The following is a 27,421-nucleotide window of genomic DNA, read 5'->3' as shown; positions in this document are numbered from 1 at the left end:
CAAATTATTACTGAGTTTGAATATACAAGTTCTCCAGGTATGAGATCCTTTTACAGAAGAACCTGTGAGCTGTCTGAACGGAAGGCAGGTCAGGAACTGCAGGGCAAACTGTCTCTGTAGACAGATGATGTAACTAAAGAAGCAAGTGGCATCAGATAACTTCAGTGAGTTCAGAATTCAATCGTTACAGTAGGAAACGGAGTTTAGTACACGTTATTAAAAAGCAATTAGTAAAAATGGCTTGCTTGTAAGTGGGTGTGAGATTTTTCTGTTAGCTGAGGGGTGTGTGTGTGTGAAAACTGTCTATATGACATGATCCTCATTCACCTCCGAGGAGAAATGTATGGCAGCCTATTAAAAATTCTTGTAATTAAGGGAGCAAGGGCTAACAGGCCACAGGCGTAGCCACAACTGATCTGTCCTCTTCACATAGATGAGCGTAGGTGTTGTAACAAAGATCAGCCGTTTTGAGTTGTGATGGATCTATCTTCTGCTATAAAAGCAGTAATCTAAAAGTAAAATGTAAGCTTACGTGGTCAGAAGATAAAGGAAACCTTAAAAGTTTCACCCGAAAAGAGGAGAGTGCATGCAAATAGTTAAAATTTTAGATATTCAGTGAAGTTTCTCTCTTCACTGCAGCAGCTTCAGCAGCTTTCTGTGTAAAGCAGACTCCAGAATCGTTTAAATCTTAATTTTAAGATTAAAGCTCATGCTGCAATCACGGCTAGTGTCAAAAGAAAGAAAAAGAAAAAAAGTTATTTCTGGCAGGATTTTCTTCTAGATGTTTTTGTTCTGTCAGTTTAAAAGCAGTGAGATTGCACACATGAGAGCAAGGTAGCTCGGTAATCTCTACAAATATTTTTTTTCTTTTTACAGCTCTTTGAAAGATACATGGTTTTTAGATTATACCATTAGTGTCGAATCATGTTTTCTTACAATTTACTCAATTCCTTTTAAATGTAACTGTATTCTTGTATTTCTTTGGCATAAAATCAGCAATCTTAGTTCTAACATAAATTCTTCTAGAGGATATGGGCTTATTTTTTCATTCTCGACTACAGTAAAATTCTTTCCAGATATCCTTGACTCTTTTGTCTCTTTTATTCTACTTGTGTTTATTGTTTCTTTTAAAATTCTTGTTGCCCTTTCATTTATCCCTGTAAGATTTCACTTGAACCTGTCACGCCGCTATACACAAACTGCATCCCTGGAGACCCTGGCACATTATATGCAGAAGTCTTTTGTGTTTTCTTCTCCTATAATGTGTCATCAGCAATTAACAGGTCAAATTCTAAATTATTTTTTCTGGGTCGTTTTGAATGAATTAGAAACTGCAGATGTCTCAGTGCTGACTCCATTTTGGAGGAAGTCTGTCTCATAAGAGCTCTTTCTATTTTTAACGTGTCCCTTTTGCGTGTTCCCATGGAAATGTACAGGCCATTCTAATCACAATCCGACATGTAAAATATTCATTGCCTTAACAAGAACGTTCAGGAGTTTTTAAGCATTCTGATTTCTCTTCTCTCCTTTTTGTTTTTGTCTCACCTCTTTAGCCTGGAGTGATAGACAAGTTTACAAGTGACACAAAATCTGTTATTAGCAAAGTGGCTTCTGCAGCAGAAAATAAGGGATTGTTTGAAGAAGCTGCAAAACTCTACGACCTTGCAAAGGTAAATATCTTCTGTGTGCTGCCTTGAATGTGGAGCTGGGTCACCATTTTTTCCCAAAACATGTTCCTCGTGATGAGGAGGTTAAATTTAATCTCGGAGATTGAATTGCCCTTATTCAAGCAGGTTGTTTCTGCTGCTGTTTAAAGCAGAACCATTGGCTGCATGGAGGGGGTTTTCAGTGAGCAAACCCAGATGGATTGCACTCCAACCCAGTCTGATTTAAGACATCCTGGTTCTTGATCAATTTGGTCTTCTGAAGAGATTGACTTTGTTCTGGCTGGTAAAGCTATTTACCTGGAGTGTTCTCTTCCAGTTTCATAGATGTTGAATTGAAGTCGAAAATAGTTGGGCTTGATAGTGAGTACTCTTGTTTTCTTTTGAAATATATTTGAAATAAAAGCGGATACAACCATAGCCACTGTTTTAGAGCAAAATTAGGGGAAAATAATTTTTCGCATGAGCCAGCAGCATTATGTTGCTCATAGCTAATGTGATCTTGAGCCTATGGGAAGGAGGCATCTCTGAGCTTTCACTAGGCACTGCTGCATGAAACCTTTCTGCTTTTTCAATGAGTTTAAAACACCAAGTCCCATCAGGCTCCTTTTATTTGTGTGCAACTTCAATACCAACAGAACCCTGACAAAGTTTTAGAACTGATGAACAAGCTCCTCAGTCCCGTCGTTCCCCAGATTGGCACTCCCCAGTCCAACAAAGAGCGGCTGAAGAACATGGCTCATTCCATTGCTGAGAGGTAAGATGGAGGGGCAGGACTGGGTGATCCTTCTGGACCTGACCTTGGACTGTCAGTTCAGTGGGTATTAGTTCCTGATTTTGTTTCTGTTGGCTGGGCCGTGGCATCTGCAGCAAGGCATTCAAGAAGACAGAAGAGAGGTCAGAGTTTACCCTGTCCTAGTAGTGATAGCTTGTAGTGCTGAAACCAGAAACGTAATCTTCAGTGGCAGGTTGGGTAAATTTGCCAAGGAGCTTTATCTGTAGGTGAATCAGAAAAAGGGAATTGCAAGATTGCCAACTGGTGACAGCGTCTAGTAAGGAGCAATAATGATGGTCCGAGGGCTGGAGCACCTCTGCTATGAAGACAGGCTGAGAGAGTTGGGGTTATTCAGCCTGGAGAAGAGAAGACTCCAGGGTGATCTTATAGCAGCTTTCCAGTGCCTAAAGGGGCTACAAGAAAGCTGGAGAGGGACTTTGGACAAGGGCATGTAGTGACAGGACAAGGGGCAATGGCTTTAAACTGAAAGAGGGGAGATTTCGATTAGATCTAAGGAAGAAATTTTTTATAATGAGGGTGGTGAAAAACTGGCACAGGTTGCCCAGAGAAGTTGTAGATGCCTCATCCCTGGAAGTGTTCAAGGCCAGGTTGGATGAGGCTTTGGGCAACCTGGTGTAGTGGAAGGTGTCCCTGCCTGTGGCAGGGGGTTGGAACTGGATGATCTTTGAGGTCCCTTCCAACCCAAACCATTCTATGATTCTATGAATAAATATAATGACTTATATGTTTTAGATTATTTTTAAAACAAAATATCTGAACAGTTGGGATTCACTACGCACAATTCACTTGTTCGAAGCAGTATTGAGAGAGATCTACAATGTAACCAGTAATTCTGAATTGTAACAGCAGAGTGGCGAGTTTAGTAGTTGTCTGAAAACTTCATTTCACTGTTGCTTTAATGACAGCTAAAAAGGGAACATTTAAGCTGGGGTGTGTCTGTGGCTAAGGTAACCAGTGGACCATGTTTCCACAGCCCCTTACTTCAGGAAAGTGCCACATGGTGTTTAGAAAAGAGAGGAATGGAAGTGACCAAAAGGAATATCACCTGCAGCATCAGTGTGCTAATTAGGATATGTGTTTGAGACCTATCAGTGCTCCAGATTCATTAGCAGCTGGAAGTTAGGAATAACCTGCTTCAGAAAGGTTGTAATTGCAAAATAGCTTTGGGATTTTTTTAATCATCATCTTTTGGAGCATCTTGTCCCAATGACTGCCATGGAGAATTCCTGTATTTTACTAGAGCAAAACGTGGGTACCTGTGAGAAACGTCTCGCTGCTTTTCCTCAACCATTCTGGTGGGAGGAGAGCAAAAATAGCGCCAGCAAGCTTGCTTGGTTTTCGAAATTCAGGAAGACAAATACAGGAATGCATGTATTGATTTCAGTCAGAGGCCTTTGCCTGTCTTTTTTTGACAAGTGGCATTTGTCAGTCACTCCTTCAGTCAGCCTTTCCTTCGTTTAGTGATTCTGCGGACTGAGTGAAAATTGGTGCTGTATTGACGTAGAGACTCATTCAGCAGCAGATGTTAAGGAGAATTAAACCTATGGCTTGAGTTTAAGCCTCAGCAAAGGCCGTAAAGGGCTTTGTTTTGCTACTTGCTTTGATCTGGGTGAGGGCCCTAAATATTGCTGGTCAATAATGCCACTTTACAGCTGCAAACCTTCGTGATTGCAAAGCCAGAACTGCTCCGATTAGCTCATCTTCTTGCCAATTAAACGTAATGCAGGGCTTTTCATGTGCCTGTACTCTGCAGACAGTACTGTAGCGATGCAGCTTTCCTCTGGTGCGTTCCTGTGATGTTTTTGGAATGGGACATACCCAACAGAAAAGGCCAAGAGGCTCCCTGGCTTCCTCCTCTGCAGCAGCTTGATGCCTACCGTGTACTTGACCACTCTTACTATTACCTTGAGGAAGGAGCTACTTTCTGACCTCGTGCTGTTAGCAGTGAGAGCAGACAGCCCTCCCATTCATCTGCTACAAAGTGTAGCTGGAAAGAGCATGCAGAAGCATCTAATCCATTTTTAAGTCTTAGCTTCTTGCCTGAAGCAGGCAGCTGCGCTGGAGAATTGTCTGCTGTAAAACGGCGTGTTAGACGTGCTGGTACAGCGCTTGCCTTGCAGGTCTCTGGTTCCTGTCTCTGTTTTCCCCATGAATATGGGAAGTGTAAACATTTAAAATGAAACAAATGCTGGATTTGATGAAAGACTAAAAGTGGATAAACTAAAAAAAAAAAAAGCCACAACCCATGAAGATTCTGCCTCCTGGTTAAGGAAAATTAAAGCTGTCCTTTTTTAGATGCCTTCTGTCCTTGTGCTTGATGTCCTTCGCTTCCAAGAATTGCAAGTGCATGTTTATAAATGATTGCTGTTTTGCAAAATAAAATTTTAAAACAATTTCTTTCAGGTACAAAGCTCAGGGGATAAGTGCAAAGAAATCCGTTGACTCCACGTTCTACCTCCTGCTAGACTTAATCACGTTTTTTGATGAATATCACGCTGGTCACATTGACAGGGCCTTTGATGTAAGTTTCAAGAGTTCCATTTGAAGTGCAGCCTTCCTAATGCCCTTGAAAGCCCAGAATGTCTTGAATAACATCACTTAAAACAACAAAAAAAATATATTTAATGAGTTAGAAGGTACTACAGTGCTATAGGAATTGAAAAATGTGTTTCTTTCCTGTTGCTTGATGATCAGGAAGATCTTTCTGGAGCTATTGTGTAGTCACTGAACAAAATGTTCCTGCAACTCAACAAAATGAGGAGATAAACCAGTAAATAACAATGAAATTATTTCTCTTGAATCAGGGGCATTTCATTAACACTTCAAAAACATGCTTTGTTATTATATGGTACATAGCACATTGAGTACCTACCCTGATTCCTGCTTTTCTTTTTGAAGATTATTGAACGCCTAAAGCTTGTACCCCTTAGCCAAGATGCCGTGGAGGAGAGAGTTGCTGCCTTCCGGAATTTCAGTGATGAAGTAAGTAATGTCTCTTGGTTTTAACTTCCAAAAGCCTCTTGCTTTGTTAAAAGGATTTGAAAACCTTGCCATCTCATCATTCTAATTCTTTAATAGGGAAATAGGATATGTTCCTATTGTTTTGTGTTCTCACAAGTAGACTCTTGGCTTGCAGCTTTTTCTCCCTAGTGCTTCTCTTTGGAGCACTAGAAATCCCTACCTGGAAATCAAATCCTGTCTCCATTTTGCAGAAGGAATCTGCAGATCTGAATCTTTCTGAACTGACTGAGTTAGATTCAAGAATTTAGAAGGTTGCAACCTTTCAGCTGCGTTGCTGACTTAGTTCTTCACTGACCATTTGTAAGGTCTCGTGTTTCCATCCCTCCAACTGGAGAAGCTCGTGTACTTGGCTATTAGCAGATGCAGCATGTGAAGCATAATAGAAGTCTATGATTGCTCTTGAACTGTTTTAACTGCTTCTCTTAGGTGCTGCTTCTGTGTATTTGGGGTTTTTGTTTTGTTTGTATTCAGGTGCGTTGGGTTTTATCTGAACTGTTGTTGTCACATATGAAGGCGCAGCCATTATGCATGTCTGTCCCAAAACTCTGGGTAATGTTTTTTTGCCAGGTGGTGCAGTCATGGCAGGGGTAACCATTAAATGTATGACTGTTGTAGGAGTAAATATCAAGCATAGCTATCATTGCTTCATTTTCTGATGTTGAATATGATTCTGTAATGATTCTGACAACCTGCTCTTCATTGCAGTATCTTCTCTTTCTCCCCTTCTTTGTGCAGATCAGGCACAATTTATCTGAAGTTCTGCTTGCAACCATGAATATTTTGTTCACCCAGTATAAGAGGATGAAAGGCACAAGCCCAGCCACTCCTGCCAGGCCCCAGCGAGTAATGGAAGACAGAGATTCGGTAAGACTGTGATCCTCAGTGACTGACAAGTTTTTCTAGCTCCTTTTTCCCCTGATTTCAAGGGATTGGGCTTTAGGTGACTGAATCTCTAATGGTCTTTGCTTTTGACTAATTTGCTTGGTCAGCTACTTAAGAGGCCTGAGGCTAGTCTCTCATAACTTCAGCTTTGTGTAAAGAAAGGATATTGCTCTAAATGGCATTGAGTTAATTAAGATGTGTTACACTGTGTATCCACTTCCTAGCAAGAGAAAACAAGTATCCAGTTTGCTTCTTGGTGGGATCTTAAACAGTTAAGAGGTGTGCACACCGCAGTGTCTCTGGGATGGTTGGTGTTGCTGCCTTGACAGCTGAGCTGTTGTTTTTCAAGAACCTGATTTCCACTCTTTTCGTTTGAATTAGTGCCCTGTTCGTGCAAAACTGATTTCTGGTGGTAAGGCCTGGCTTGACTCTTCTCTTTGGCTTATGTCCATAGTGGCATAGGCTGCTGTTTTCCAAGTGTCCTTGGGCAATGCACCAAGATGCTCAAGTCCATTCACTTGGCGAACAGCTGTAGCAGTTTGCCAGCGGTGTTCTGCCTCTGCAGCGAAGTGGGCAGCTTCCAGGTGTGGTGGTGCTGGGTCTGGCTGCCTGGTTTAAATGGCTGGCAGGATGGCTCTGACTTCACTGCTGGAGTCAGTGCTGAAGCATTTCCCCTGCCTGCTGATGGGAGCCCACGCCTTCAGCAAGCCCCCAAAAAGGTGTCACTTCAAGATTTGCGGACAGTCGCCTGTCAACGTGCTGTGTTGAGCAGAGGGTTCTCGGCTTACCTGTTGTCAGGCTCGGTCTCGTAGCTCTTATTAAGTTAAAGCTGCCACAGGCAGTTGAAAACCAAGGCCGAACCACTCATCCTGTCTTAGAGATTAGGAAATAAATATCAACTCCTTTTGAGAATGCAAAACATCTTGGGCCACAGCCAGCTTTATTCCAGGCTTTAGTCATTGGCAAAAGTGCCTTTGGTGAATTTCAATATTGCTAAAAGCCTTAGCAGTGTTTCTAAATTACATGAGAAAGTGAAAGACTCGGGTAAGGATACAGTTTTTTGTCTTTGGGGTACAGTCTGTGTGTGAGCTACAGGATCCCGCCTTGCAACTGCACTTGTGCTCTAGGCCAGCAGCAGTGGAGAAGGACGTGTGCTGCTTGGGCTTCTCCCACCTTAAATTCCGTGTATGTGCAGAATTCCCACGCTTTTGCAAGCTGTTTCCTGCTCTGTGTGTTCACAAGGCTGGCGCTGAGCGAACAGCCTTTGCGCTTTCCTTTCTGAGTGAGCCATTCCTTTCCGTTTCGTAATTTCAGTCTTGTGCCTTGCATAGAAGCCTTTACCATCTCCATAGGGGTGTAATGCTGTCAGGTGTCATCTTGGCATGAATACCATGACCGTGGCCTACCAAAGATTGTCAGGCTGATTGCTGATGGGATCAGCAGCTTTGCTGGCAGGAGTTTGTAGAAGGAAGCCACCATGACATCGTACCGTATCGCCAGCACGCTCAGCGTGAGCGTGTTTAGTAAACGTGCTCTGCCCTCTGTGCTGTTACAGTTGTGGAGACCAGCTGATGATGTGCCTTGCTAAAAACCCTTGAAAGTTTTCTTTTTTTTTCAGCTTCAAGTTTTGTTAATGGAGCTTCTGGCCTTGCGGTGGGTTCTCATGGCAGCAGGGTAGCAGTGGTGTTGGAGACACAGGCTTTCCGAGTCGTGGATCTCTGGCTGCCGTGTATAATAAAAGCTGTGCTTAGCTGTCGGAGGGGGTGAGTGCCTGCTGTCCCTGCAGCCAGGCAGGTGATGGGAGAAGAGCTGTGTGATTGTAACGTCAGAAGGGAGCCTAAATCTCCTAATGTAGGATTATCTAGAGAGAAAAACATCTACAGCCCTGTAGCTCCTGGCTGCCTTTAGGATTTGTATGTGCAGGAGAATACCAGGCAGGGACATACAGAAGGCAGGGTGAGAATAGCTTTAGCAGGTGTTCCCCTTTTTACGCTGAAAAATTTCTTCTAAGACTATGGGAGCAGGGAATCTAGATTGCTCCAGTTTCCCTGTCTGGGATGCAACTTGGGGGATTTTAGAGGTGGGAAGAAATGAGGGCATTCCAAATGTGAGAAAAAAGGGGTTTCTTCAGCAAAAACCCCTTTACCTGGACAGAGACAGCAGATACGAGCTTCTGCAGGAGGTTTTGGGCAAGAATTTTTCTTTTGAACCTCCCTGGGAGACAGGCAGCTTTTCCTTTTTCCATGGGGAAGCAAATGTTAGGGGAAGTCACTAACCCTGCGGATCTTCCAGAAGCTCTGACAATCTCAGCACATTGCCCAGTAGACAGTGCAAACGGAAAATGACCTTTCCTTGAGTAGGTCTTTTTGAAATCCCTGGGTTTTCTCTAGATCTGTCGGAGCAGACAGATTCAAACCCCTCTGTTCATCAGAACAATTTGAAAACACGAGATATTAGCTGTTTGTAAGTCTGAGGCTTATTCCACGTAGCAGGGAAGAGAGCTTCCCAGAGTAGGAGCGCATGGCTCTTGAATTTGCCCTCTGGTGCCAAGCACTGGTCCGCTGGCTGCCCTAAGCAGGATGCTGCTGTAATGGGTAGGGAGTAGAGGGGGTTTGGCAGGAACAGCGAGGGCAGGATCGGGAGGAATAGTACCTCTGGAGCCTCCTGAGCCCGGTAACGCTCTCTGCTAGAATGTCTCCTGTCCCATTTCAGAAATTATTTAGCAACGATCAGGTTTGGAGTCAGAGCTGGGGTTTATGCATTTTGTTTATTTCAGGATCAAATTACCTAAGCTATATTTTGAGTCTTTTTTTAAAAAAAAAAAAGTATATACATTAATTAGTTTGGGGAATGAGGGAGCAAAGTCCTGTCCCACTTGGCCTGGTCCATTTTGTCAGTTTTCAAGCAGAGTGTGCAGCGAGCCCGGACTGCAGGGCTGGGAACCACAGCCGCGATGACAGTCCTGACCCAGATGCCACCAGTGTGGGACAGCAATGTCGTACGCTCCCCACCCCGATCCAGGGTGGTGAACTCTCTGGAGCAGCCCAAGGGCATTATCTTGGCGGCAAAATTAGGTCATGAAAGGAATGGAATTCTTTCTTATTTATTTATTTGTGGTCTTATTTTGCATCGCAAGTGACTCTAACATTCGTTAAGTAATTACAGCCAATAGAACATCTAGACCTCCAGGCCGCTCTTAACCTCTGCGAACCTCCAGTCCTTCTTCCCGAGGTATTGCCACTTGCAACCTGTCCTGTTGTTTTGATTTTTAAAAATAGACCGGCTCCAGTGTCGTTGCTACCGACCAGGTAGAGGGAACAGTAGCTCGCAGTGCTCCTAAGCCTTTCGTAGTCACAGTACGAGTTCAGTAAGTAATATTTTAACTCCAAAGAGTCAGACACTTTGACAGGCATTTATTTCATGTCACCTGCTTTGACCTCCACTGAAACGTAGCAGGTCAGACATAACTACATGACCTCACTGTGTAACAAATTTGGAAGCAGACTAGAAGAAGTGTTGACTGTGACTGGAACCGAACAAGAAATGTTCAGGCTACCTTGTTAAGTATCCAAAACGTTGGTGTTAACTGGGTGGTAACTTAACAGCCAAGGAAACTGTCCTGGGAGCCTTTAGCAAGTGGCTCAGTCTCAGTTTTGCTGCTTACCTGTGGCATTCCTCAGCTGCAGTGCTCAGGGAAGGGAGGAGTGCCTCCCGCTGCATCGCTGGCCGTGCCGTCTGCAGGTCCAGGTATTCATCCGTCCTCGGCCGGACAGGAATACAGCGCCAGGTGGGAACTCTGCTCTGCGTTTCAGCCAGGCCACTGGGCTTTGTAGACAGTCACGGCTTTCCTTCGGACGGGATAATGGAAACAGGAAATTAAATGGCTGTGGTCTCAGCGCTAAAGAAAACTTACTTTCTGCCCCAGGTGTAAAGTTGAAGGATTTTTGCACAGCTGAAGCAGTAGCATTTAGACAGTGTCTTGAAATCAAAAGATGAGCATCCCGGCTTTTCCGTTACCAGCTTCCAAAGCTCCCCTGTCACTATTGAGTAACTGACTGGTTTGACATCACCCTGAATTGCCCAGATGGGCATCAGGGATGGTGGTTATAACTGTTCCCAGCCAGGTAGTGGGCTTTGGTCACTTCTCAGTGTGTAAGTTCCTGCTGCACACAGCCCACAGCAACCACAGCTGCTTCAGCTTTCCCCTTTCCCTGCAGTCAGTAGATTAGAGGGAGATTAGAACAGTGGGATCTTCTAGTACAGGAATTTAGAGATGCTTAATGTTTAAGAAGAAAACACTGTGAGCAATCAAAACAGTCTGCCCAGTTTTCCATAAAGATTCAGGCTTTCTGTGTTCTCCTGACCTCTACCAGTTACCGGAATGGTTTTCCTTCTAATTTACCAATGGTTTTAACAAATGAAACAAATTATTCCTGGAGTCTTTCAGCTGTTTCATGGCCTTCTGGTGTGCAGGAAGGGGGTTGATTTCTTTAGGCAAAGGTCTCTGAATGTTCTTGGTACGTCTACTTTCATCATGTTACGGAACGAAGAGCCTTTAAGGATGTCAGTATGTTGGAGGGGCTGCAGGAGACCTCCAGGTGTGTGTGGCAGAACCAGTTTGTTTGTCAAGGCATGAGCACTGCAGTGTTAATACTGCATTTCAGCAGCATCAGCTTGGTACTTTACAAGGTGGGAAAGAATCCTGTTGCCTTGGGAAAACCCGCTTTGTGCGGGAATGACAAGATTGCTGCAGTACAGTAACAATTTAACATTGTTTAAAATGTTTTTTCTTAGGTAATTTTAAATAAAGGAGATTTTTTTTTTTTAAGCAAAAAGGTAACTCGACATGCTTTTAATAGTTGGAAAAGGAAATAATTGAATTTCCTTCCAAATGCAGAGATACATGATCCAACTGATAAATAAAGATTACACTTGCTTGTTTGAAAAGGCAACTGTTTAACTCACGTCTAACTCGGCGCTCGTTGTGGATTTGTTCATACTGAAGTAATGTTACTTTGTTTTTTCTGTTTTTTTAGCAACTTCGATCTCAAGCGCGCGCTCTGATAACCTTTGCTGGAATGATCCCGTACAGAACATCGGGAGACACGAACGCAAGACTGGTGCAAATGGAGGTCCTTATGAATTAGCAGAGAAGCTTTTGCGTAGGGTCGTAGCAACCCCTGCCTGTCTTTAGTACGTTCAGAGGGTGGGACCAGTATCGTTTTGTATTCTGTATTTTTGTTGATGGAAATAAATTTCTTTGATTTCTATTTGTTTTTGATATTTTCATTTTCACTGGTTTTTGTGGTTTTATGTTTTTATTCATTTTATTTTAAATCAGTTTGTATTTAGAAAATCATTCTGAACGAGTTAGTGGACCATGGGGAGAAAGAAGTCATAGTTCTGCAGTAGAGAGGTGAACGAGCAATTTTAAAGCAGAAGTGCAGAAGAACAACTTTGATTTAATGCTTGCTGAATGTACAGCTTGGAAATTTTAGGGTTTTTTTTGGTTGTTTTTTTTATTTTGAATTTTTGAATGTGTTAAGTGTTGAAAATCCGTGTGTGATACCCCACAGGTGCTGTCAGTCCGTGAGGTTGTCTCGTGTGGTGTACGTGTTTGTGGTGCAGACGAGCTCTGTGTGCTGCAGAGATTCGTTTATGCTTAACGAAGTTTATAAACTCTTGGGTCGGTGTCTCAGATGGACACAGCTCTGCAAATCCTGGAGCTCTGCTGAAGCTTTTGCGGGAGCAGCTGGGATTGGGAACAGGTATATTTTGATAGGAGAGATTTTTGTGGTCAACACGTGGGTTTTTAGCCAGTTGCATTCAAAATGATCCCGTATGATCATCAGGAGAAGTAAGGAAGCTGACCAGAGGAATCCAAGTGTGGATGCATTGGGTGTGGGTGGATATTACTGTTGGTTTACTGGGAAACCTGAGTCCCATTGAAGTGAGGGGCTTTAAAAAATGGTTGGCTTTAAATGTTTTGAGCTACAGCTAAATCGGTGCGAATGCCCAGGGAGCTTTTCTCTTTGATGTAGCTGCCTGTCTTTGGCACGAAATGGGAGGAACCTTGGTGGTTGCTCTTGTTGCTCCCTGCACACACGTGCCTCTGTGCTGCTGCCGCTGCCGTGTCCTCGTGCCGCTTGTGTTCCTGGGATATGAGAACACGTGTGGTTCTGGATACAGAACGTGCAACAAAACGTAGGGGCTGACTTCAACCTTTGCGTATTAACAGCTGTCGCGGGAGGGAATTCATCTCTGTTTTGCAGTGTCTCAGTTTGAATGGCAGAGGGGGATATTTGACTGCCTTGATGACCGTTTCCTAATTACTTTTTTCACCAGAAATGTTGTAGCGTAAATTTTTGTCAACTTTTTGGGCAGGAAGCGAAGGCACGGCTTGCCGAGCCACCCAAAACTGTCCCTGGTGGCAGGAACAAACTGGCTGCTGGCGCTCCCAGCCACCAGAGTAGGCATTGTGTGTGGCACTGCCCGCTCCTATAGCGTGCTCAGGGTTGTTTCAACTGAAGGCTGAAAGAGACCTGGACGGCATTCTGCAAGTCAAGGGGATTTGGTGAGTCACCAAGGAGTTGTTTGAGGGGGGTGAAAAATGACAAAATGTCAACAGGTGAGTGTGGAAAGCTTTATCAGCTGTTACCATTTCTGGCATATTCATGGGGAACGCTTCTTGGTATGTCTCCATCATCCAATCCCCTAGAGAAGAGGTTACCAAAAAGCAGGTGGCAGGCAGGGCAAGGCATCTTTTCTGATGCTCGGGGACAGTCCTGGTTGGGCCAGGGTTACCCCACGTCCAGTCCTGTGGGATTAACCCTGCTCCTGGCTTTTTCCTAGCTGGCACTCAGCCCCTGTCCCTGAGTTACTCCTGGCATCGAACCACCTCCCGTACAGAGAGGCTGGCGAGTCTGTCCTTGTCCTCAGGCAACCGCTGACCTGAGCGAGAGAGGGACAGTGTCTGCCGGAGTCTATTCAGGAAGGACGAAGGTCGCCTTCCCCACTGTAATTCCCTCTCCCCGCTCCACCCTTCCTGCTGGCACGGCAGTTCTTTGGGCTCAGCTCCTACCGCTGCCGTTTGCAGGACCTTGTTCTCCTGTCTTTTGCCCATCTCCTGCTCAGCTGAGCTATCATGTTGCCTCCCTGGCATGTTTCTGACATCAAACATTGAACCCAGGAACCTTTCAAAGACAGTATGTTGCCCTTTCTCCATCTGCCCTTTGAGGACGGCTGTAGCAGATGCTTCCTGGTGCTTCTCAACCTTCTGATGGGTGTTAGTGAAAGAGAAAACTGACAGCCCTGTGCAGCTTGCTCCCTTTGTGCTCTGCAGTTGTGACTCCAGCCTCTGGTCCCTTCTAGGCTAAGTAGAAACTGAATTATTTTCTACTTTCAAAAGCCAAGATGGTCCTTCTGTGATGGACAGACAGATGATGTAAACCCTAGGGAGTCGAAGCCTTGAGACTAGCCTTGTAAAGGTGAAACCCAGCCCTGTTTCAGACAAACGCGAGAGGTGGTGGGTATAACAGAATGTGCCATGGATAGTTGGAATTAAATTATCTCTTGTTGATTGCCCTGTGATTTCTTCTTAGGTCCGTGCAGGTGGTGAACGTTGCAGCCCATCCATCTTCCTGCGTTCCCAAGAGTGGCAGGTTCCAGCTCCACACCCAGGCCTGGCTTTGGCAATCCTGGCTCTCCTCTGCACGCCTCTAAGGGCTTTGCTGCATTGAGGTAGATGCTGACGCACGTACTGGTGCTTGGCTGAATAAGGCACCCCCGTGGTTTTCCAGATGTCTCCGTTTTCTCGCCACCCCACGCTTGTTCTGCTGGAGAGAACAACCTGGTTCTGCTCCCTCAGGTTTCTGAGGGGCAGACCTGCTGCTGCTGGGGTGAGACTCGTTAACCCTTTGTACCGTTGCGCTCCAACTTTGCTAACGTGCTTAGCCTTGGTTTTCTAAATAGTTCACCTGCTAGAAGGGTTTTTTGGGCTGTCACTAAATTCTTACCTTGTGTTTGGCACAGCCTGCTCAGAGGTGGTGTCACTAAGCACTCCCTTTACAACAGGGAGTAGGGCTCACTTTTACGGTGCGGTGCTGTCAAGGGCATGGCAAGAGATGCCTCTGTTTTCCTCGTGCACGAAAGGCCTCAGTCTGCTTGGACACCTTTGCACAGGTCAAACTGAAAATCGTGATGGTGTGCAGCAACATCTGGGCGAGTTAGTGTTCATCGTTTGCCAGGCAGAGTTTGCCGCAGAGCTGTGGATGTTTATCTGAGCTGAGTTTATTCTTGGTATAAACTGACAAATCTTCTCTAAGTCAGCGGAACACAAGAAAAAAGTACAGATGAACACTGCAGATTAAATTTAGGATAATTCCATCTGCCTTTTCCTACTCCAGGACTAATCCTCAGCAATAAGGATCCTCTGGATAGATGAGATGCATCCTAAGGGTGGCTCACGGCTTTGAGTCCAATGCAGCTCATGCTGCCGTTGCATGAGAGGATTCAAGGGAAGAGTGAAAAGGTGATGTGATGTTCTGTCTACAGGTGCAACAGCGACGTGTTGAGTCTCCAGGTCTGTTTTCCACCGTTTGCGTGGCTCATCGGTGACGAAACATCGATGGGTGCCACGGTGTCAGCACAGCAGCTCTTAAAGCTTTCCAGTCTGCACGTCCTTTGACGAACGAGGTCTGAGTTGATGTGGTCTGGATTTACAGGGGAGTTGCAGGAGAATCTAGAAATACTCATTGTGAACTTCTGTCCTACGTTACCTGTCCAGAAAGGATAAAAAAGCTGAAGGGGTTAACTGTGGGGCTACTGGTAAAAACTAAACTGAGCTAATGGAAGACAACCAGCTCATGTGGGAATTAACAGGTTTTCTGCTCGTTGGCAGAAAACCTGCTGAAACATGCCTGGAGGGGCCCTTCCTAAATGCTGTGTGGAGCTGGTGTCAGTGGGTCTCGTCTTCTCAGCTCAGTTTCTTTAGTGTTTGGGGGGTATTTTTTATCCCCACAACATTAATTCTTCTAAATACTGGCACACTGGTGGCTGCACTGCTACCCCAGTGTACGCTCAGCTCAGCTGGTCGTACGGTCGGGTCACTGCCTACAGCCTGCAAGGTATGTTCCTTCTCCTCTGCCTTTCCTTGGATTTCCCCACTGACTGCAGCTTCTGCATCTCAAGGCTGATTTTTTGTTTTGTTTTGTTTTCCAGACCCTCTGGCTGGAGTAGACTTACTGAACGAGTGGCTCCTGCTTCACCACAGTCTCCCACCACTGCTGCGTTTGTCTAAGACAACACTTGGACCTTGTTCCTTGCAGGAGCCGAAGGAACTGTGTTCAGAAAAAATGAATTTAATGAATTTTTTTGTTCTTTCTACCCTCTCAACACTTGTCTCCCCAATCTTGGTAAGCCCCAGCCTCTCAAGGAAGCAAACTCTTTTCCTTCCAGCCTGGAGGAAGGAAGGGGATATTGTTAATTCCAGTTCTGCGTCCCTGGGTTGGGACAACTGCCACTGTGTCCCCGTACCAGCATTTTTATCCTGTTTCTGTCTGGGTCTGAAGTCGGAAGGATGGAAAATGGAGTCTAGAAGAGGATGGGAGATGATCCTTTTGTCCCCATTGGGTTTGGTTGCGGACAGTTGCCTGAATAACCATCTGTTTTCTCTTCCCAGGCTTTCCTTCCCTGCAGTGCTGAGAAATTCAGTCCAGCTCCGCGCGGAGGGTTTGCAGAGCTGAGTCCCCGTGTCATTTGCGTGGCCCGTGTCGCTCGGGGCGGTAGGTTCCCTCTTCCCTGGGGATGGAATCAGGACAATTAAAACTTCATTAAAGGCCCATCAGAACATACTGCTCTGGCAACCTTCCAAAGAAGTCGTACGTAAAGCTTTGCACCCTTCTCTTCCTAACGCGATTCGGGTCCGTTTGATGCAGTTAATAGCCAGAATGGACGGGGGGGGATCGGCTGGAAGCGAGGGGCACCCTGCAGAAGCAACATGGCACCTCTTCCTTCACTGAGCGAGCCTCGGAGGGACGTGCCACAGAGCTCCCCTCTCCTGCTCCCAGCTCCCAGCGCCGGACGGCCGCGGTATTGTTGCTGCAGCTGGTGTTGTGAATCAGGCCGACGACAAGCGCATCCTACTATCCGGCTATTTCACTACACCAGGGTTGCATCATACCACTCGCTTCGCTCTGTGCCCGCCGTCTGGAGTCTTCGTAGCTCTCCTGGAGCATCTTTGACCACGCTGTGTTTAAGAGATGCCCCCTCTACTGAAAAGACTCTCTGATTCGTGCTGGTTTTGGCAAGTTCGCGTTTTTAATGAAACAACGAGGTTCTAAAATAAACCTGTTTCTGTTGGGCATGAGTCTACTGCTGCTTCTCTTGTTTTTTCCACCTGGGCAAGCTGGCATCCACCTTGCAGGAGGTGTGTGTTGCACTAGGAGCTGGAGTGAGTCTTTTTCCTCGTCCCCATCTCACCCTTCTCCACCTTCTGCCGGCTGCAGGGATGGGCAGCGCCTGTGCCAGCGCGTTTTGCGCTGCGGTGCCCAGGCGTTGCAAGGGCTGAGCCATGCGGATGCTGCAGGCAGGGCTGCCCGTCCTCGGCTTCCCGGGAAAGCGGGTGCGCACGGACCCGTGTGGGGCTTCTGCAGTCGCAGACTGTGTCCGCTGGCACACAAACAGCACCGGGGGGCTGGAGCGGGTGAGAACTTGTGCGTGAATGCAGAAGACAGCCGGAGGCAGCGGGGCGCCGAGCCCGAATTTTCCATTAACTTGCAAAGCCACACGGGGCTGAAATTCACATGGGCTGCCCTCGGATTTGATTGCCTGCCCTCTTCCCTGTCTTTGCCGATCTTATCTGTAACTGCTTTTAAGGCCCATGTGACACCGGGCTGCAGAGGCAGTGAAGATGCCTGTCCCTCGCCAGGTCCTCGCCCGGAACGCTGAGTGGCAACGCGGCCTCAGCTCGTGTTTTGTGCGATGCAGGGAAGGGTTTAAGTGGTTTATGAAATCAGGGATGGGGTTTGGGGGAGTTCTGAGCCCCGGGTGCTCAGTGGTTCCCCCTCGCTGGGGTCAGGAGGGGAAGGGGGCTGTGGGGCCGTGGGCATCCCTGCTGCCTGGCACCGGAGAGCTGCCAGCCCCCAGCCCTGGGCAGTCGTGGAGGGACCGTGGCTGCAACCACTCCGTGTCCCCCAGCCTCTCTATCCCCCTTCCCAGCCCCTTGGCATCAGATCCCAGGCAGGAGCATCCCTCCCCTCCCTCCATGTCCCAGTCTGCCCCCTTTCCCCTGGTTTCACTGGGAGGAAAAGGGGCCGTTTCCCTTCCCACATCCAGCACAGCTCGGTGCCGCAGGCAGCAACTCGGAGGCCGGATGAGATGATTTACGGGATCTGCTGGGTCTGGGGCAGTGTCCCAGGGAAGGGCGAGAGTGTGTGGGAGTCTGCTGCCATTTTCCATAACAAATCCCGGTGGGAACTGAATGTTCCTGGGTCGGGGCCGGAGGCAAACTCAGCTCAGCATTTCTCTGCCGGTCTGTCCTTGGGACTTAATCTCAAATCCGTTATCGCCATCCCCATCAAACACTGGGAGTCAGCGATGCCCATTACAGCAGTTTTGACATCCCTTCCAGCTATTTTTTTCCCCCTGACCAGCTCGGGGTGGTTCGAGCCAATTCCTTTCCCCCGTTAGCAACGGCGGTGGGTGGGTGCTGGTTGCCTTGCTCCGGTTTTGCGGGGTATAAAGCTGGCGAGCCCCTCTGCCCTATCTGCTGGCACCGCCAGCAGGGACCTGGGCAGGGGCGATGGCTGAGCTGCCCGTCCCGGAGCTGCCCGCCGCCCTGTCCCACTGCAGCGGCCGCTTCACCATCAGCACCCTCCTGGCCACGGAGGATGGTGGCCGGGGTCCCTATGCACCCAGCGAGGGGGCTGGCTACGACAGCACCCACCTCTCCGGCAGCACCCTCTGCAGCAGGACCTTCGGCTACAACACGGTGGATGCGGTGCCCGCCTATGAGCACTATGCCAACAGCAAGGGAGCGGGCGATGCCGGGAAGGGCAGGCCCTCGCTGGCGGACCTGCACTCCATCCTCAAGGTAAGGTGGGGTTCGGCTGTGCCACCGGCACCTCCTGGCCATGCCGCTGGTCCCCGCCTTGTGTCCGTGGTGTGGCACTTTGGCATCTCTTTCTCGGTGCCATAACTGGCACGGTGCCGATGTGCACATCCTCAGGAGAAGCTGGAGGGATAACCCAGCTGTTTCCAGCTGTGCGCTCTCCCCCCACCTGCCCACCCCTGGGGATGGCAGCTGCCTCCAGCCCTGCCCGCCCTCACCCGCCTTCCCCATGTCCCTGCAGCCCGACCCGGGCCGCCTCCGCGTGCCGGTGTTGGACCCGCAGCGGAGCAATGGTCTGCCGGAGGCCGTGCCGGAGGAGGCGGCGGGCGAGCCGGACAGAACCCCCGCACCGGAGCCCGTCCGCTTCGGATGGGTGAAGGGTGTGATGGTGAGTGCCGTTCCTCCCACGGGGAGCATCCTCCTGCCCTCCCACTCCTCCGCGTGCCCCAGGGCCACGATGCGTTTGCCCCTCATCGTCACGTTTTTCCCCATATTTATTGCAAGCATCCGCCCTCCGAGCAGTTCCCCTGCCCTCCGTGGTGGCTTGGTTTCCACTCGGAGGAGCAGGAGAGCTGTTGTGGCACCAGCTGGCCCCAGGTGCCAGCACACTGAGGGCTGCTGTCCCCTCTCTGTCCCCCCAGATTCGCTGCATGCTGAACATCTGGGGAGTCATCCTTTACTTGCGTTTGCCCTGGATCACCGCCCAGGCAGGAATCGGTGGGTGCCGTGGCACATCACGGGCAGGATGGTGGCACCGGGCTCACCATTACCCGAAACACCTCAGGGGTGGGAGGGGTGTGGAAATGCCGGCAGCACGGAGCGTGGGGTGATGTGTAGGGTCCTCGTGGGTCTCCTGGGGAAGGCGTGGGGCTGTGGGGGTGCAGGAACGAAGCTGTGCCCTCTCCCCGCAGCCCTGACGTGGCTCATCATCCTGATGTCCGTGACGGTGACCACCATCACCGGTTTGTCCATCTCTGCCATATCCACCAACGGCAAAGTGAAGTCAGGTAGCAGGTCCCCCCCAGCCACCCCAGGGCATCTCCTCCACCCCGGGGCTGCCCTGTGGACTTGAGCTCCTGGCATGGGCTGGAGGTGCGGGGGAGGCCCCGAAAGCATGATGGGGAGATGGCAAACACCACGGAGTGTTCCCACCGCCACAGGGGGCACCTACTTCCTCATCTCCCGGAGCCTCGGGCCGGAGCTGGGCGGCTCCATCGGGCTGATCTTTGCCTTCGCGAACGCGGTGGCCGTGGCCATGCACACAGTTGGCTTCGCTGAAACTGTCCGGGACCTGCTGCAGGTAAGAAAGTGGCTTTATGTGTCCTCTGAGTCCCGTCCTCCTCCACCTCCCCCATCCCACCCCCTCCCTGTACAACCTGCATTAATTATCAACATTTACGTTAATATTGGGCCACCGATAATCACCCACCGGCTACTCAGAGTCGTGGCAATCCGTGGTTCCGGGAGGGAAAGGGTTATTTCCGTGTCGTGGGTGGTTTCTCCTCCCCAGGAGCACAACTCCCTCATCGTGGACCCCACCAACGACATCCGCATCATCGGGGTCGTCACCGTGACGGTGCTGCTGGGCATCTCCCTGGCTGGCATGGAGTGGGAGGCCAAGGTAACCCCCGCTGCTTCTGCTCACCTTGGTGCTGATAAGAGCCAAGGATGTTGGTAGCTCCTCAAAAACAGGCGAGGGTTTCTCCTAACGGATTCTTCACCCTCTCAGTGCCCAAAGCCCGACCTCTCAGACAGCTCTTTCTGGTCTGGCAGGCGCAGATTCTGTTTTTCCTGGTCATCTTGGTTTCCTTCATAAATTACCTGGTGGGGACGGTGATCCCGGCCACCGCCGAGAAGCAGGCGAAGGGCTTCTTCAGCTACCGAGGTGGGTCCGCCACGGGTTGGGGTTACGCTCAACAGGTCCAAGCACATGAGCCTGGTTCTTTGCTGCTGATGGGGCAGAAGTTTGTTATGGGAAGGTGCTCCTGGCTGAGAGACGCCGCTGACGCGCAGCATCTTTCTCCGCTGGGTTAACCACCACCAGCAACGTGCCTCCGTCCAGTGCTGATGGAGGAGCTTCAGCCAGGAGAAGGGTGGTTGGGAGGCTCCAAACACTTCTCCTCTGCTTCCTCCCCAGCCGACATCTTCGCCCAGAACTTCGTGCCCAACTGGCGTGGACCCGAGGGCTCCTTCTTCGCCTTGTTTTCCATTTTCTTCCCATCGGCAACTGGCATCCTGGCTGGGGCCAACATTTCGGGTGACCTGAAGGTGGGTTTTGAGCGTTGCTGCCTGAGCCGGCGTTTCTCAGGGTTCAAGCCCCGTTTTCCCCAGGGCTTTAGTTTTGATTCAACTTTTAGACCCTATTTTATTTCTTCTGGCAACATGGGGGAAGGCCCAGCCAGGAGATGCTCCGCGGCTTTGCGTCGCGAGGATTTATAATTCCCCCGTGTAGCAGCTGCAATTAAAATGCCGTTTTAGCGGTGCTCCTGGAAAGCTGTCTGACATCTCTCTGCGACTCCCTTGGACAGGATCCCGCCGTGGCCATCCCCAAGGGCACCTTGATGGCCATCTTCTGGACCACCGTGTCCTACCTGGTGCTTTCTGCTACGATCGGTAAGCAAAACATCCTTGGGTGAGCTGGGTGGGACCCCTCCACCCAAAATGAGTGGCCTGGGAGGACTGGGAGCGAGCCATAGATGCTGGTACCAACAACCCAGCGCAGGTGCCAGACCTCATTCCTGCCTCCGTGGGGGAACAAAGTCCTCCTGGGTGGGCAACACAGCTCGTGGCATTGCTCGTAGCCATTGTGCAGTGGGGCAGCCCCACGGCAGGGACTCAGGGGTTGTCGCAGACAACGGGGATGTGGGGCTGGGTTGCATGAAACCGGGGAGAGATGCTGGCACTGCTCCAGCCCTGCCGGGATGGCATGGGTGCAGGAGGTGAGTGGGTGCTACGTGTCCCCTCCCCAGGTGCCTGCGTGGTCCGGGACGCCTCGGGCAGCCTGAACGACAGCGTGGCGGTGGGCTCGCCGGGCTGCGAGGGACTGGCCTGCGGCTTCGGCTGGAACTTCACCGCCTGTGCCCAGCGGCAGAGCTGCCGATACGGGCTCAGCAACTACTACCAGGTGCTGCTCAGGGCTGTTGCCCATCCCAATCCCTGCTCTCCTGGCCGGATTTGTGCTGGAAGGGATGGGTTTCCTGGGGCAGCCCCATGCCTAGCATCCCCCCAGCATCCTAGGAGGCACCTGTGCCTGTAAAGCACCTACATAACGGGGATGCACTGGGAAACGTGTTTTCCTCGGGCTTTTGGATGCAGCCGGACTTCGCTGCGCGGATAATGTTGGTGGAAAAGGCAGGGGGTGGTGTGGTGTGTGTGTGCTGAGTACAGCAGGATGAGGCCCAGGGGGTGGAAATCCCTAAGGGTGAGGGCAGGGCTGGTGCCCTGGGGGTGCCAGGGGTCCTGACCACCTGGTGTTGGGGCAGAGCATGAGCATGGTGTCCGGATTTGGCCCCCTCATCACGGCAGGGATCTTTGGTGCTACCCTCTCCTCGGCGCTGGCCTGCCTCGTCTCAGCCCCAAAAGTCTTCCAGGTAAGGGGGTGACGTGTCCATGTCCCGTGTTCCCGTCTCCAAGCCCGGCAGTGGGAGCGGGCGATGCCCCTGGGCTCACAGCAACCACCCGTGGGCAGCGAGGCCATGTTCAGGGCCAGGTCCAGCTGCATTTGCACGTTTTATTAATTGCAGTAATTACTGCAGCGCTGCTGACGGAGGCACGCTGTCGGCAGCAGGTGCCTGGCAGCGGGGAGGGGACGTGCTCAGCGCCGCGGGGCTTCGCGGCTGCGAGCGGCGCCGGGGCGAGGAGGACGCTGCCGTCGGCGAGGGCACGAGGCCAGTTCGGCTCTTGCCGTCGTGGGTGGGAGAGAGCCAGCGCGGCACTGCCATCTCCGGTCTCCAGCCCCCAACGTGTGTCTCCCCACAGTGTCTCTGCAGGGACCAGCTCTACCCTCTCATAGGCTTCTTCGGGAAGGGGTACGGGAGGAACAGCGAGCCCATCCGCGGCTACATGCTCACCTACGTCATTGCCATCGGCTTCATCCTCATCGGTAGGTGCCCGCCGCCGGCCGGGTGGCTTGGTCCCCGCTGTCACCAGCTCACGCTCCTCCTCCCTGCAGCCGAGCTCAACGCCATCGCCCCCATCATCTCCAACTTCTTCCTCTGCTCCTACGCCCTCATCAACTTCAGCTGCTTCCACGCCTCCATCACCAACTCCCCAGGTGGGCTGTGCCACACCGCGTCGTGCCGTGCCGCGCGGCTCCTCGTCCGGCTCCGCGTCCCGGCAGCGGCCGCTGTGTGTGTTTGCGTGCAGGCTGGCGACCCTCCTTTCGGTATTACAGCAAGTGGGCCGCGCTCTTCGGGGCCACCGTCTCAGTGGTGATCATGTTCCTGCTGACCTGGTGGGCGGCCCTCATCGCCTTCGGCATTGTCATCTTCCTCCTGGCATATGTCCTCTACAAAAAGCCAGGTGCGTGGCAGTAGCCTGGCACCGGCGATGCCCCGGAGGCGTCTGGCCCCGTTGCTAATCCGTCTTCCCCAGATAGACGTCAACTGGGGCTCCTCCATGCAAGCCAGCTCCTACAACATGGCCCTCAGCTACTCGGTGGGGCTGAGCGAAGTGGATGAGCACATCAAGAACTACAGGCAAGGGGGGCTCGGCATGGTGCTGGGCACAGAGGGAGGGGGATGCAGAGCCAGCCGCAGCCACCAGCAAACCCAGGATGGCTTCACCCCCGCGGCCACGTCCTCACCACCATCCTCAGGCACCGGGAGCCCCGGCAAAAGCTGGCTGTCTCCAAAATCCCACGTCTTTGCCATGCGGGCAGAGGTGGGATGCAGGGCAAACCTGCCCTTCCCTGTACCAGGCAGACACAGACACGTTGGTCTCACCTGATGCGAAAAGACCAAAGAGTGAGGCTGGACCTTCAGCTGTCTGATTTTGTCGCATCCTAAAGATGCTCCCTATAGTTGCTGCTGGCTGGGCATGGGAGGAGGGACGTGGCTTCTTCCAGAGAGGCTCGGTGCCTCCAAAGTACCAACCTGTGCCCCTTGTCTCTCCCTGCAGACCGCAGTGCCTGGTGCTGACCGGCCCCCCCAGTTTCCGCCCGGCCCTGGTGGACTTTGTGGGGACGTTCACCAAGAACGTCAGCCTGATGCTCTGCGGCAACGTGCTGATTGTGAGTCACCTGCAAAAGCCGTTTGGGTCCTTCTCTTGGGGGCTCCAGCCACCCGTGGGTGATGGGCTGGGAAATCCACGTGTCCTGGTGGGCTCATGGGGTGGGATAAAAATGTGCCCATTTATGTGGTGCCAGATGGTGAAACGTTTCATCTGGAAGCCTCTCCAGCTTGTTAAGCAATATTGATGAAGCACTGGGATGTTCCTCTGGGCTAATGGCTTCCCCTTGCTAATTAATTGCCAAAGCAAAGACGCGGTAGGACGAGGCGGTTGCTCGGAGGATGGGGGGTGGTCCTGCAGCCCTGAAGCCCCCAGAGCAATTGGAAACATGCGGTGCAGCAAGCACCAGCTGGTTCACAGCCATGGGACCGCTGGCATCGTGTGCATCGGCTGTCAGCTCCCAAAGTTCACTGGTTTTCCTGCTGTGACTGCAGCCTCCCCTGTGGGCACTGGTTACCAGGTCTTGCCAACGACTCGGGAAGAGAGGAGCTGGAGCTCCTCGGTGGCAAGACCACCAGCTGAAAGGGGCTGCCTGTGACTGAGCCCCTGGCCCTGCTCCCCCCAGGGACCGCATAAGCAGAAGATGTTGGAGTCCCGGCTGATGGCAGATGGCCACACCAAGTGGCTTATGAAGAGGAAGATCAAGGCTTTCTACACGGATGTGGTGGCTGAGGACCTGAGAAGCGGCATCCAAATGCTCATCCAGGTAGAGCCACCCTTGGCTGTTGACCATCATGGTTCTTCCTCTTTCATCACAGCTCAGGGGGCTCTGACCACCCTCCCCAACCTCCCAGCACCCCTCATTGCATCATGCCCCTGCGGGCTGACACCACCCCTGTCCGTCTGTCCCTGCAGAGGGGTCTCACAGGGACATCTATCCGCAGGCTGCCGGCCTCGGGAAGATGAGACCCAACATCCTGGTGCTGGGCTACAAGAGGAACTGGCAGACGGTGTCCCCGCAGAGCCTGGAGGACTACGTGGGCATCCTGCAGTATGGCCACACCAGCTCCTCTGCCCCCAGGGATGCCGGTTGGGTGTGGGGACGCTGCAGCCACGGGCGCAGGGTCCAGCTGGGCTGGCAGAGCCACCTAACACGAGCCGGCCACCGTTAACTGCCTTCTCCTCCCTCCTTCCAGCGACGCCTTTGATTTCAAGTACGGCGTGTGCTTAATGAGAATGAAGGAAGGGCTGAACGTTTCCCGAGTGATGCAGGCTCACGGTAAGCAGTTTTGGGCAGCCGGGGATGCTCGGGCACGTGCAGGAGGTGCCAGCCAGCACCGTGTCCCCAGGCCAAAGGTCACAGTCCTGGGGGACATCACTCCTGGACTGGGAACGCTGGGGATGGGGACAGTGGGGTGCAGCACTGCTGCCTGCCCTCTTCTCCTCCCTCCCCAGTTAACCCCACATTCGAGGCAGCAGAGCACCCCGAGGAGAATGGCACTGGTGGCAGATCAGCACCGGGCACAGGTTGGTCCTGGCTCGAGGCCACCCAGAGCATTCCCAGCTCTGAGGATTATTTCGGGGGAGCCAGGCTTGCAGGCAAGGGCGTGGGTTTTGAGCACCGATGGGGAGGAGGACTGTGACCAGGAGAGAGCGATGCCTTTAATCCATGGCTGGCAGTGCCCCTCACCGACGCTGGGACCCTCTTGTCCCAGCAGCAGACCCCACCGCCTTGGCCGGCGAGCAGCAGGCGAGCACCATCTTCCAGAGCGAGCAGGGCAAGAAGACCATTGACATTTACTGGCTCTTTGATGACGGAGGTAACCTTCACCTTCGCTCTTCGCCGTCTGGCTAACGCGCACCCAGCACCTCCGTCGCGGTGCCCAGGAGGGGCTCGGTCCTTGCCGAACGGTGCCAAGGCATCCCTGGCATTTGGCATCAAGAAAAGCGCTGGCGAACCCGCGGGGTTGCCGTCGCCACATCTGCCAAGGGGTTGTTTTGGGGACAGGTCTCACGCTGCTCATCCCCTACCTCCTGGGGCGGAAGAAGCGGTGGGGAAAGTGCAAAATCCGGGTGTTTGTTGGTGGGCAGATCAACAGGATGGACGAGGAGAGGAAGGCGTAAGTGCTGGCAGCCGCTCGCACCCCGCAGCCCCTCTTAGCCATGTGTGGGCTCCGACCTGGCTGCCTCGCCTCACTCCTTGGAAAATCCCTGCCGGAGCCACCATGCCCTGCTAATTTTTGGAAAACGTGTCCTTGTTCTTCTGGCAGGATCGTCTCTCTGCTGAGCAAGTTCCGTCTTGGCTTCCACGAGGTCCACATCCTCCCCGACATCAACCAGAAGCCCCGGCCGGAGCAGTAACCACCCCCTGTCCCTCCTCGTTCCCCCCACCCCACCCCAGCACCCCCGTGCCCGCCCGGACCCCCTTCCCTGGCACTGTCTGCTTGTCTTGCAGCGTCAAGAGGTTCGACGACCTGATCGCTCCCTTCAGGCTGAACGACGGCTTCAAGGACGAGGCCGCGGTGACCGAGATGAAGCAGGGCTGTCCCTGGAAGATTTCCGACGAGGAGCTCGATAAAAACAGAGCCAAGGTAGCGCCGGTGCTGGGGGATGAGCGGCTCCTGCAAAGGGTCTCCTGCTTAGGAGACAAAATTCAGTCTTTTTGGAAACAATTATCTGGCCTTTGTCAACCTCCTTTGCTCTGCAGTCGCTCCGACAAGTGAGGCTGAACGAGATTTTGCTGGATTACTCGCGGGACGCGGCGCTCATAGCCATGTAGGTGCCAGCAACGCCCTCGCGCCCGTTTCTTGCCCCACGGAAATAATCCCTCTGGATGGTCACCCACCCTGTGCGGGGAGATCCTGGACAGACACTCTGACGTGGCGGTGGGACAGGGCCGTGCCACAGGGAAAAACCCTTGGAAGGCACCAAAGGGTCTGGCTCGGGTTCCATCGGGGGGGATGTGATGTTGTTCCTTTTTTGGGGAAATAACCTGCAAATTAGCAGGGGATTGAGAGAGGGGCTAAGGACGGAGGGGGCTGCGCTGGCTGTGCCTCACCCGGCCCCCTGGTGCCACCGCAGCACGCTGCCCGTCGGCAGGAAGGGCCGGTGCCCCAGCTCCCTCTACATGGCCTGGCTCGAGACCCTCTCGCAGGACCTGAGACCCCCCGTCATCCTGACCCGAGGAAACCAAGAGAACGTGCTGACCTTTTACTGCCAATAAAACCTCCTGGATCCCCGCCGACTCGGGGTGTGAATTTTTCCAGCCCATTTTGATCTCGGCGCGCGCTCGCTCGGGGGTCCGGGGGGGTTGGTGAAGGCACGTGGTCGCCAGCTCTCGGGAAATGCCCGCCGTGCGCCGCTGCCACACTCTTACAAAGGCTTGTTTTGGGAATCTCGGTCTTTGATGGTTGAATATGGATAGAAAATAACACAGGCCCTGCTGTGCAGGCATTGCTCCGGCCCTGGGTTTGGCCGGAGCCACGCAGGTGAGGTGAGGGGTCCCACCCGGAGCGCAGCAAGGGGACAGTGGGACCCCCCTGCACCAGCTCCCCCAGCAGAGCCTGAGCAGTGCACGGTGACTGGGCAAAGCCACCGTCCCAGGGTGCCAACTTACCCCGGGGGACAGGGAGCGGGTCAGCACTGAGCCCTGGGGCTGTGGGGACCCCACGTGTCTGCTCGGGAACAGAGCCTCCCGGCCTCAAAACGGGCTGAGCCCATCCCAGCGAGCTGCAGCGAGATGTCACCTCGGGCTGCAGTGCCTGGTGTCCAGCCCCTGAT

General features: G+C 51.8%; 2 protein-coding genes across 3 annotated transcripts in view; both read left to right on the top strand.

Moving 5' to 3' along the window:
* The window catches only part of NUP93 (nucleoporin 93), a 77,407-nt gene extending 65,774 nt beyond the window's left edge, over positions 1–11,633 (top strand). Inside the window, exons 16-21 of the mRNA XM_009978331.2 lie at positions 1,554–1,670; positions 2,303–2,421; positions 4,864–4,981; positions 5,359–5,442; positions 6,217–6,345; positions 11,400–11,633. Of these exons, the coding sequence (XP_009976633.1) occupies positions 1,554–1,670; positions 2,303–2,421; positions 4,864–4,981; positions 5,359–5,442; positions 6,217–6,345; positions 11,400–11,510 (678 nt within the window). The 3' untranslated portion in view covers positions 11,511–11,633. The remainder of the gene's footprint in view (positions 1–1,553; positions 1,671–2,302; positions 2,422–4,863; positions 4,982–5,358; positions 5,443–6,216; positions 6,346–11,399) is intronic.
* A 6,530-nt stretch (positions 11,634–18,163) lies between these two features.
* SLC12A3 (solute carrier family 12 member 3) lies at positions 18,164–26,864 on the top strand. Of its 2 annotated transcripts, none has more exons than XM_086621274.1 (26): positions 18,164–18,454; positions 18,714–18,860; positions 19,114–19,189; positions 19,384–19,479; positions 19,633–19,772; positions 19,983–20,093; positions 20,246–20,357; positions 20,610–20,740; positions 21,001–21,085; positions 21,442–21,596; positions 21,955–22,062; positions 22,451–22,574; positions 22,644–22,745; positions 22,838–22,993; positions 23,070–23,169; positions 23,591–23,702; positions 24,267–24,407; positions 24,586–24,692; positions 24,838–24,920; positions 25,097–25,168; positions 25,360–25,461; positions 25,650–25,761; positions 25,912–25,998; positions 26,097–26,232; positions 26,349–26,416; positions 26,723–26,864. In XM_086621274.1, the coding sequence occupies exons 1-26, from the start codon at positions 18,164–18,166 to the stop codon at positions 26,862–26,864; spliced, it is 3,096 nt and encodes a 1,031-aa protein (XP_086477400.1). The 2 variants fall into 2 exon arrangements, with proteins under 2 accessions (XP_086477400.1, XP_086477399.1); XM_086621273.1 differs by having other exon boundaries at positions 25,357–25,461.
* Positions 26,865–27,421: the final 557 nt, after the last annotated feature.

The sequence above is a fragment of the Tauraco erythrolophus genome, chromosome 15, assembly GCF_009769465.1.
Source record: "Tauraco erythrolophus isolate bTauEry1 chromosome 15, bTauEry1.pri, whole genome shotgun sequence".
Classification (NCBI taxonomy): domain Eukaryota; kingdom Metazoa; phylum Chordata; class Aves; order Musophagiformes; family Musophagidae; genus Tauraco; species Tauraco erythrolophus.
The sequence above is the reverse complement of the archived record's forward strand: the minus strand, read 5'-3'. Positions and strand labels throughout refer to the sequence as shown.